This window comes from Chiroxiphia lanceolata, chromosome 8, assembly GCF_009829145.1.
Source record: "Chiroxiphia lanceolata isolate bChiLan1 chromosome 8, bChiLan1.pri, whole genome shotgun sequence".
Lineage (NCBI taxonomy): Eukaryota > Metazoa > Chordata > Aves > Passeriformes > Pipridae > Chiroxiphia > Chiroxiphia lanceolata.
In genome coordinates, this window is record NC_045644.1 from 15,509,879 (window position 1) to 15,522,139 (window position 12,261).

Sequence of the window (12,261 nt, forward strand, 5' to 3'; positions counted from 1 at the left end):
TTTTAAAAGTGTTTTTACTTTATTTTACTTTCAGTGATAAACACACCGGTTTCTTGGTGATAATAACACTATTAGAGATTGTATGTCTTTTTAAGGGAGGATGCCAAGACCTGTCATTTAATTTTAAAAATTATATGGCTAAGTTTAAAAGTTTCTTAAAATATGTCTGAAAATAATCTAGTTTTGGGCAAATAGCACTGATTCCATTGACAGAAGTCAATCTTGGCTGTATGTAGCAGAGAGGGAACTACAGCAGGACATTCTTGAAAAATTAAAAGAAATAGTAGCAAGAAAATAGCAAGAAAAATACAGGTCTCTCATTAATTTTTAAATCTCATTGTCGTGGTAAGCTAACAAAGCTTGCAACACAAACAGGTGTAAAATGTTGTCATTAATCAGGTTCTTAGAAAACAAATGTCTTTACAGTCTTGGTTTCCTAACATGCCATCTGGCATTACAGATATTACCTATAATAGATTAAATAACTGTTTGTAAGTGCAACTGTTAGATGCACTTAAAAATTCATTTAAAAAAAATCTATTTGTTTGTACACTTATGCAGTAAGATTCTTCTAAAACTCTTGTTTTACTGATCCGCTTACTGAGTTGTTTAACTGTCCATTGTTTTTTCTAGGTTGGCATAGTACTGCATTATTCTACACTCTCTACTATGCTATGGATTGGAGTAACTGCCAGGAATATTTATAAGCAAGTCACAAAAAAACCTCAGCCATGCCAAAACAGTGACCAACCTTCTTATCCAAAGCAACCGCTACTCAGGTATGGAATATTAGTTATACTTTATTTTTTAATGTCTTCCTAAAACATATCAATTATAAACACTTTCTTTTATTTCTGTATTCTTTGCTTTTTAAAGACTATAAACAGGATCCATAAAGAATTGAGCCACTTAGGTGTGTGTAAATATCTGAATATTTGTTGTATGCTTATGGTTTACTCAGGGGATAGAAATATGCAGAACTGGTATTGGCTGGGTTCAGATAACCTTTATCTGAATGGTAAGAATTGAAATGTTTCTCTTGGTTTCTTATGGAGGGAAAAAACCCCACACACAATCAAAAACTGGCTTCCTTCCAAGCATTATTTAATCGTCAGTAACTGTGCTATAATAACTCTTCCTTTACCCTTATCTCTTCTGCTTTAATAACTCTTCCTTTACCCTTATCTCTTCTACTTTAATTCTTGCCCACACTTGTATTGGTAGCCTAATAACCTGATAGCAACCTTCCTCATTCCACATCAGAGATCTAAGGCTGTTACAGGAGCAACTGGAAATCTGCCCTCCCTATCAGCTTTTTAGATGAAGTAGGCTAGCAAACATGTCTCTGACAGCATCACAGGTGTAATACAGTAAGAATTCTTACCAGAAGCCTGTAAGATGCACAAACTCCAAGCCAGAATAGTCAGTATACACAGAAAGGGGAAAAAAACCCTAACAAAACCTTACCATAAACTAGGTTTTCCAGCTAAAGGCATGAGAAGATTAATTAATCTCTTTTGAGCTTAGCTGTCAAGAAATTAAGTATTACCCAAAGTTATGTATTGTGCCTGTATAAATTTTGGAAGGAGACTAAGACAGAGAAGAACTTCCAGAGAACAATTCCTCCCATCTGTCTTGGATGTTTAATGAGGACAGGATGAATTATCTTATGGAGGTGCCTCTCTTTCCCCAAAGATCATGGGAAAACCTGAATGGTCAATTTAGCCTGAAGACCTCCATTTTATAGTGAAGGACAGGAAATAAGAATTCTACTTTTTATGGCTCTTCTGTGAAAAATCCACGAGTGTATTCTTTTGGATAGACTAAAATAAGACTAAACAGACTAAAATATGTTATTATTTTAGTTTAAACACTAAATTTTTAACAAGTAACAGTTATAGATGACTGTGTTATGTCACAACTTGTTAAAAGTCTGTAGGAAGATGAATTGTGTTTTTCTGTCTGATTCTGCTGAGTGAAATTTTTACTAACATCATTAGATTTCCTTTTGATAAAACATTTTATTTTTAGTGATGAAATTGATTATAATTAACATAAAATTTGTATTGTGAAGAGAAGAATTGCCATATTGATCCTGAGCTTTGTTAGGTGTAAGCAAGAGGATATACTTTCACTAGGAGTGCCTGACTTTGCAGATACATGATTTACTATGCTATTCTTCATAAATGAGAATTTCAGTCCTTCAGTTACCAGCTCATGGCAAAATGAATAATTGCCAATTTTCAAATGCTGCACTGTGACTATTAAAGTAGAAAATTGTTACAAGTTGCATAGACCCAGCATAGTGTATGTTCTTCAAATTCAAATCTTGTTTGAGTTGGAAAACAATAGACAATCAGGTTACAGAAAAGATTACTCTAATTAGAATCTTTGTTGTACCAGTCATGTTGAGGTTCTCAGACAGTGAAAATAAATAGTAGCTATTTTAAGTTTAGCAATAGAAATGATAAACCTCCTTTTAGCTGTAAGAGAACATGAGTATAATTGTTTAATAGCTAAGTAAAATTATTCTAAGTTATTTTTCTCATGCAGGGCACCATATATCCTAGAGACACAGGCACTGAAATGTCTAATATGATTTCATAATGTTTAGTACTAGATTCAAAATAGTAAGGATCACTTTGTGTTGGAAACAGGCATAGTATATGTAAAATTAAAAATCCCATTAAGCAAGAAAATGCTAAACGCATAATTAGGAATTGTTGTTCTTTTAGAATGATAATGATAATTTTTTGGGGCATTTTAACTTTCCTGGTTTTAATAAAATTAATATCAAAGTTATTCTGTATCATAATATTTCCATAAAATCCATTTAAGATGCTTATATTTTAGTGCAGTCATTTATAAGGAATGTTTTAACTAGTCGGTGTTCTTGTGTCTGTAAGCCAATGCTGGCCTTTATACATATTATTTCTCAGGTACATCTGGGTTTGGGTAAGGGAGTGTTAATTTGTCTAAATGGTATAAAGTTGATTCAAATGGAGATTGAGTTAAGTTCTTTTATATGTCAGGACTGCCAGTGATAGGAAGACTATAAAACAGTCTACAAGACACTTTTAAACAAGAGGTAGTTTGTCAGTTATCCCTGTCTATACACTTAGTTTGTCTTGTGTTCAGGTTTTGTTGAATACAAATATATGAATGTGTTTGGCAAAAACATTACACTTTGGTGTTGTCCTTCAGTCTTTTCTGGTAATGGGTGTGTGTGATAGACTGTGTTTCCAGTTCACACAGAAGTGGTTTTGTATTCCATATATATACACTTGCTATATGAATGAGACATTGGGATATCTTTTGTGAGTCAGTAAGTGGAGTCTACTGCCAAAAATCAATACTTAAATCTGACATAAAAATTCTCCCACCACATTTTTTTCAAGGAGCTTGATCCACTCTAAAAAGTAGCTGAAATAGTGAAAATAAATACCAAAATACCTAAAAAGAGACCTTACCTATTAGTAAAAAAGCACGTGCTTGTAACAGTTACTTCAGTTTCTCTGCCTGCTGTTTGCATATTCAGTTGCAGAAGCAAGACAAATGAGGTGCACTTGATCTTTTTCTCCTAGTTTTCCCTGGGCTGTAGCAATAAGTGTCCTATTATGTAAAATTGTGGTTCTTTATTGGTTTTCTCTGTTATAGATACAGTGATGAAATTTGAAACATTTTTGCAGTCTAATTTTACTGAAACTTGTTCTACATGGCAATATGATTTTAAATATTGCCTCTTCTTATACATTAATCATGTATTATATGATACATTATATATGCTATGCATTATACACGATATTTTATTACATATATTATTCATGAAATATATATTATCTATTAATTACAGAGTTAAATCTCTCAGGGCCTATTGCTTTGATGACTGGAACCAACTGTAACAATTTTGGCATTTTTCTCTAAATGTGCCTGGATGCTAATGAGGCGGATCAAATTAATGCATCATTGACTTCTGTGTATTGAAATGGTGAATCTTAGCGCTTCAGCAGATAATGAAATTACTTCCTGTAAAATATACTCTCCGGTATTCTTAATAGAAATAAATAATTCTATCTGTTCATCCTCTGTGGACATTTGTTAAACCTGGCAGAATTTAGCTTCTGACTCATCTGAAGTCAGCTTTTGCCAGCAAAGGCAAAGGGGCATGCAAGATTCAGCAGTTACTTCAATGTACAATACTTCTCATCAGCCCAAGCTGAGGCACAGGTAGTATTAGGTTTTTGTACCTAGTATGTGCATGCATTTTTCATGCGATGCTCTGCACACATGCAAATTAGAAGTACAGACCAAGCAGCAAAATATTTCTAAAAGATATTCTGTTAAAACCATTCCTTTAAGACAGAAAAAAAAATAGATTACTTTCATTTTTAATAAGATAACTACTGAGCACAATTGCATTATAAATATTTAAAATAAAAAATAAATAAGCTGCCAACTGGGCCAGAGATTGGTGCTAAGGAGGCAGATAATTAAGTTTTATCTCAGGGTTAGGTACAAATATATCTCCTAATTTTCTCCCACCTCTTTTATTCAATGAATGTCTTACAAGATAACTAATATGGCACATTTCAGATTACAGAGTCCAATATCCTATATCTGTCATGCAAAGCCATCAATGTGCATAAATAGGGTTGCAGAATCAACTGCAAAATGGATAACAGGTGATTTCACTGTCTCTGCTGAAATTCATCTTATTTATCGTGTAATGTATCTTGATAAGCTTTTTAAAATGTTCTTAGTAAAACTGTGGGACTTCTAGGAAAAGTACCCCTGGAGCGCTTTAGAAAAATTGTGTATCTAGCTTTAGTAGCAATTTAAAAATGGATTGTGTGGCCTTGTATTCAAAGTATTAGCCTTAGTACTATGGCTAATAAATATGAACATAGAGAATTTTGTGAAGGTCATAACTGAGGCAAGTTAAAGCATTTTCAGCAACACACACAGAGTACCTACAGTCAATACCACTGGCTTCAATTCCATTCTCTAACTGTTTTCAACCTTAAATAGAATAATTTTTAGAATTATAAAGCTGTTTGCATATTTCATGTATTTTGAAATGTCTTGACTGTTTTATAGAAACTGTCCTTTGACCTGTACACAGAGCAGACCTAGAAATAGTAGGTGAGAACTGGAGCAGTTCAGTCAAACTAATATCTGCTAATGGATGTGTACATGCAGATATGTGTGTGTGTGTGTCTGCTATTCTCTATGAGCAGGTTTCTGTACATCATATATACACTTCCAGAATACTGAGTGATGTCTTGGAAGCAGCAACAACAGGGGTCTTCCTAGTGAGCTGTGTTTGTGGTGTAGTGGTGACTAACAACATACGCCCTGATCACATGAATGTGCAAGATGCGGCAGCGCTCCACTTGCATCCTCCCCCTCTCCTGACAATGTGGCAGCAGCTCTTCACATTCATTCCCGAGCTCATTATTTCTCTCAGCCACCTAAACATTAATCAGTATCCAGCTAAACAGTAGCTAAGTATCTTTGTGGCGTTAAATTATGCTAAATATTTTCACTGCAAAAAGAAGAAACCACATTAAACTTTCAAATCCAAGAAAACCCTCTTCTTCTGTTATTGCCAACCAGTCATGTTCTGAGGCTCTTGCTCTAAAGTGAGGAGATTTTACAGACTTACATGATGCCACAGAGGTCATGGCATCCGCTTAGTGCTTTGCTCACGGTGTTAACCCTGCTTGTCTCAGGATGAACATCTAGATGCTTGATCTGAATTGTGACAAGCTGGAAACCAGCACATGGGCACAAATGGACCTACTGCTATGTGCTGCTGCATTTGCCTAACTGCCGGTCCTGAGAGAGCCCGGAGGGAAATGTTGTGACTTCCATCACAAATTGATGACATGGTAATTTTTACTGAATAAGTTACTCATAAAGCGGGCTGTTTCCTGAATTTGAGTTGCACACAGCAATATTTATGATGTCATAGAAAATTGTCACATGATATTTCTGAACCATAATGGAGGTACTAAAAACATTCCAGTTATAAAGACTAGAGACTTCTTATATTTAGTTTTTAAAGAATGCTTATGTCCTCATGTCCAGATAAAAACCCCAGAGTAAAAAGAGCTAATTGTTTCTAATATTCCCAAGATTGAAAGGGTTTTCAGAAAATGACCTTTGTTAATCTCAGGATCTAGAAAAATGTCCCCAGTCATTTATAACAAGTTGACTACAATTTATTGCAGCATAGCAGAAGTGTAATGGGGGAATCAAAATTTGACTTTGATAAAAAAATCTTTATTAAACATCAGGTTTGGCAAATATGCCATATTTTGACTATGCCCTTTTCTGAATCTTCAGACTGAATCATATGAAGTGACTTAATTTACATTCTGACAGACACAGACATTACTCAGCCCCTTGACACCAGCAGCTCTGAAATGCAGTTAAGTTCTAGTGCATTTTTCATTAGCGCTGGCTCTCATAAATTCATGTCTTCAAGTATCAAACAATGAGAGAGAGGGAGAAAGAGGTCAGATGAAAAGCATCAATTACAGTCTATTGTTTTCTTTAGGATATGTCCTTAAATATTAATTCTCATAGAATCTTGAAGCTCATTTTTCCTTCCTGCAGTTAACATACTCCTCTATAAAGTGTAAATTTAAGCCTGATTATCCCAAGGGATTATCTGTCTTTTCCTTAAAAATTCTCTATAGTTTGTGTATGTTGAATTAAATGGGAAATGCCACAAGGCAGAATTCTCACAAGCCCTGAGGAGATCTCTGCAGTTCACTCTTTACTATTAGAATAGACACAGTTGTGTCATTGGAGAGTAAGTGAAAATGACGTCTCCCTGTGAGTAAGGTTTTCACCAGCTGGATGAACCATGGTGTGATAAGCCAACAGTGTCACTGAAAATATGCTGTATCATGCTCAAGGAAGTTGGCTATAATTTAAATACTTGATTATATCCTTTGCTTAGAGGACAGAATATTTTGATGTGGGCAGGGTCAGTCATCAGCAAGTTTAACTCATGTCTCTGATATAATCAACGCATCTTATTTTAGATATTGGAAATTAAGACTAGAAATGTATATTATTAGATCATTTTGAATTGTTCTGTAATTAGTTATCGCAGTCGTCATGTATTCTCAAGACTTCTTATTTGCCTTCATACTGTAAATTTCTAAAAAAAGCAAAGTGTGTAACAGCTGTTTTCACTGAATGGCTTGGGTTGGAAGGGACCTTGAAGATCATCTAGTGATATTTCTTAAATGTTATCTGCAAAACACTGTTCCCATGTTTCTTGTTTCAATATTTCTCATATTTACCAGGAAGGAGAAAGGCCACGTTGCTGAAATACCTTTTTTTAATTTTTTGCATTCGATAAAAGTTGACTGTAAGAGAAGCCATGTTTTTCTTATAGCTACTGTGTTAGTTTTATTCATCAAAATAAGGCTTATATTCAACATCAAAATAATTTACTATATTTTTATATTGGATATTAAAATAATTTAAACATAACAGCCTTTTCAAAGTTTTAGTTTGATTTAATTATAGAGCTAATCTTTTGAACAATGATGTATTCTGAAGACAATTTTAATAACTCTGACATTCGAAGATGACACAACACAACGACACCGCAGTACTGCAGAAATGCTGATCATTTTGGTCAGATTGTATACTGTGTCTTATCAGCCCACCAATTTAGGCAAGTTCTCAAAACAAACAAACAAACAAACAATAATAATAATTAAAAAAAGGCATAAATCTCCACCCAAACAAAAAGAATTTTAATACTGGAACCTTAGCTGGAAAAACCAGAAAGATTCTGTCCCCTGAGGTATAAAAGCTAGAGACAGGGGAAAGGAACAAAACAGAAAGTTTAAGTCTGTACATCATGAATGAGATGGAGAGAGAGGGTTGCAGAACCTAAAGGTGCTTGGAATTTGGTTTGATACTTCAAGGACATACTGGTATTACATGCTATTTAACATGATCGCTCTTATAAGGCTGATATATGGTCAGATGGAGTCAAGGATTATAGCCAAAGCCATTTTATTGCTAGCTAGAAATGTAACTGAAAGGTCTGCAGTGGAAAAGGGTATAAAATGGTGATAAAGAAACATTTTCATGAATTCTTTTTATTGAATTTCAACAACATGAAGCTAATTGTATTTCCGTCAAATGGGATGAAATTATCTTAGATCAAATAAAAAGCTTAATTCAGGTTTGAATTAGTTGTTCCACACAAGAAAATTTCCAGTAAAAAGAAAATATTAAAATATTAAAGAGACCCAGAGTAGCAACATATTGTCAGTGGTACCCGGAGAAAGTTGTTGCACTTTGCATTGGCCACATAAGTATTCACTGCTGACAGCACTGGGTTGCCAGTGTATGGTATCATAGTGTGGAGGTATTTTCCTGCCTACTCTAAATCAAACAGAACAAGTGACTACAACTTTGCTTCTCCACCTTCAAGGTGAGTGACTGAATTGTTGAGCTGCTAAGAGCAAGATGGTAACAGAGACACCTGTTTTGCTTTTAATTTCATTTCATCTGTCTTGCGAATCAAAACCCCAGCTGAAAGTATATCAAAAGTTTGTTCTCATGTCCTAGATGGCAATACTGTTCTTCAAAACTGACCTGAATGCACTATCAAATACTTTCAGTGAATGATCCCTGGAACACAGGTTCTTCCTTGATTTGACCTTATTTCAAGTACATGTCACAATCAAAGCAGAAAAAGGATTTTGTTAGCTGAGGTACAGACGAGATACACATGATGTTGACACTTTCCAAACTAGAAATACAATAGTACCAAATCTGTAAGAGATGTTGAGGTAGAAGGTGAAGTTTTATCTTCTTTGTTTAAAGAACAGTGTCTGAGCTACTTAGTATAGATGAAAAGAAGTGGGTTACGGTTATTGTGAAAGAAATGTGTGTCAACTTACTACTTGTAAACAAGCTATTAAACAGCATAGCAAGTCACATATACAGATCCATTCAAGTGAAACTCTCTTGAATACTAAAGTTATTGGCAAATGTAGCCAAAAAAAGAAAATAATCACACCTGAGTGATACCTGGTCATTTTATGAGAGAATGATGGTCTTGGGACTTAGGAACTTTTACTCCATGAGTTATGGCATTTGCAAGCTTTGAAAATTGTGAGCTTCATGAAGACTTATAATGATTCCTAAGATATTTTCAGGTTTGAAAGGCTGGAACTGCAATATGCTGGTCTGCAGAACTGTATTAGATTAAATTTTCAGCTGCTTTTATTATGAGTTCACATTTAGGTATTTCCTAGAAATTCAGAATATTTGTCACACCATTTCTTGCCTTAATACCCTCTACAATTTGAGCTAGTCATATACATAATTGTAGAGGTAAGTTAGAGGGTGAGTAAGCTTGATAAAATGCTCCATGCTTTGATAAGCTACTTTAGGCAAAATGTAAAACGCTGATTGAAAACTTTACAAGTTCAAGGATTTTTAGAAGATAGTATATTCAGACTCCAATGGGGGCTTTGTGGAAAACTGTATCAGATTTGAAAAAGCTAAATATGTTCTCAGATAATTCTCTGGTGCTATATAGATTAAACTTGATTATGCAAAAATGCTGTGAAGAGAAATGTCTAAGATCTTCTCAAATGTGCTTATTGTCATTGTATGGACAAAGAACTAAGCATTCCCATCTGCATGAAATAATATTCACCACAGTTACAGAAAAGACTATCTGACTTATAATTGTGAATGATTGTACTCATTTATTATTAAGAAAAAAAGAAAAACAAAGCATTTGATTTATTTAAGTAAATAAAAAAACAGAGTAACATTAGATAGATATTCTTTCTTATGAAAATTATTCTGTGAGAAAGATGGAAGTTAAAGTTTGTTGCAGGACACCTGTCTCTTAAGTAGGCATCTGTATGCATCCAGCTTAATTGTAATAAAAACAGTGATGTTGCAAGAAAACATAAGTCCTGAAGATTTATGAAGTGTGTTGTGCAGACTGATAAACTGCAATGTCACAGAAACTAGAACACTGAAGGAAACCAACTAGTGTAATACAGGATTGTAGAATAGTATGTAATAACTGCAGTACAGTACAATCACTATGCATTTAAATATAGCATGCATAGGACTTATTAGTTATTGCATTTACCAATGCATTGCCACTATTCCAAGTAATAGAAAATATTATTAGATTCCAAGAGTAAATGCTGAACAATAAAAAATACATGGATTATCTTAAAATAAACTAACAATAAAAACTAAATATATCTTTTGATGCATATATGTATATATATTAGCAATTATAGTTTTAAAGACATAATTTTAATGTTTCAGAATAATTTTTTTTATTAATGAATGGAAAAATTCAAGGAAATGGAAGTATTTTATTTGTAAAAACATAACATGAAATCCACAGATATGCATATTACATTAAATATATTGGAGCATATATAACTGTAACTGTTGCAAATTCAGCTTCAGACCTGGTTTATTCTGTGCATACTTCCTGTCAAATATGTGTGATAATCTCTGTTTTATGCCTGTTTTGAAGGAGGGCTTAAAAGTCTTGGGAGGAAGAGCTGCATTAAATTTATTCTCTTGATTTTGAATTGAGAGGCCATGGAAAAATACCCATAAACTTCCACTGATCACCTTGATGTTGTACATCCTAGATAGTTGAAAACCATTACTGGAGGTGTGGATGGTTCTTTTTCTTTTCAACTTAGTATTCATTAAAAACTCAAATAAGAAGACATTAAAAAGAAAAACACACAATAAATAATCTTAAATTACAGTAAGGGGTAAATAGTTTCATATTAGAAAAATATTTTAAACTATGGGAATAGTTGACAATTAAAATGGGCTACCTGGGAGGCTGTGGAAGCTCTGTCACAAGCAATTTGTTAACATGGATTAGATAAAGGCAAACCGGTCTTGATAGATGTTTAATGTGACCCTGACGCAGAGCTTTTGAGTGGACTAGATGACCTCCTGATGTTCATCCCTGACCTACAATTTGTTATTAGTAAACCAAGAATTTTTCCTAACAGTATTTTCATTTTTCAACCTTTATTTACTGCTGAATTCCTACAACCTCATTGGTGTCATAAGAAACTCTTGTGTTTTATTATGTAAGCAAATTCTGACAGAAGAGACTTTGAAACTAATGTGTTCCAAATATGCCTTCGGTGTTTGGAAATGTTATGAGTCTTGTAGAAACTGGCTGCTGATCCCCCAGGTATTTTTATTCAGGTACCACATTACTATATAAAACATAACCAAAAATTAGACCAGCTTCTGCTCTGAAACATATGCACCCACAATGGGTTTTCAGTGGGAGTTACACATATTTAATCATAAGAAGATTTTGGTTTATAGATAGAAAATACTATTTATTGCTACTTAAAATTAAGTTTGGTAAATATTCTGGAATTTTAATGATACAGATTAAAATAATTTAAATATATAATATTTAATATACCTTAGCAAAATAGAATGTCCAGATTAAACTTTATGCCTCTTTTGAGTATTCACTCAGGCAAAGGGGTAATATCATTAATATGGGATTACACTTAGTACTCAGAGAATCATTCAAGATTATACCAATTTATCTGAAAGTGAACATTGGCCACATTTTCTGTGAAAGAAAACCTCAGCCCATGAGATACCTGACTTATTTATTTATTGATTATGAAAGATAACTGGGTAATGTTTCATCTATTGATTAGGAGGTAAGATCTATGATTACTGAAGACCATTTGTGTTTACTTTTCAATATTTATGAGCAATATCAAGAAATTGGAGATTTCAGAGATTTACCTTCAAATATTCTATATTATTTTTATGGAAAATATATCAAATGTAGTAAGTAGCTCCCTGTTCCAACATGCCTTAACTGGTAGCAAGGCTTATTACAAGCAGTCACATCAGTGGTTATAGGTAATTCACCAAGATCATTATCCACAAATTTATGTCTATAAATCTCTGAGCAGATAATTTCCTCAGATATATTTATTGCTTTAGTTTATTGCCTAGTCTTTTACTTTTGAAGTCATTGCTTTTGTAGGTTGATTATGGAGGATCCCTAAATTTGTGGTATTTGCAAAGTCATGAGTGATCAGTCACACGATCTTGCCACTTCTTCCTATTAGATGAGTTTATAGACATCTCCAAAAAAAAAATATCTTTACAGGCAGAGCTCATTTCCAAGAAATATTTATGCATACCATTTTGGAATTGGATTTCTGGAATCAC

General features: G+C 33.7%; 1 protein-coding gene across 2 annotated transcripts in view; it reads left to right on the forward strand.

The window, feature by feature from the left end:
- The window catches only part of ADGRA1 (adhesion G protein-coupled receptor A1), a 267,200-nt gene that overhangs the window by 233,503 nt on the left and 21,436 nt on the right, over window positions 1-12,261 (forward strand). For both annotated transcript variants that reach the window (XM_032695218.1, XM_032695219.1), the window contains one exon: window positions 634-779. In XM_032695218.1, coding sequence (XP_032551109.1) covers window positions 634-779 — 146 coding nt within the window. The remainder of the gene's footprint in view (window positions 1-633; window positions 780-12,261) is intronic.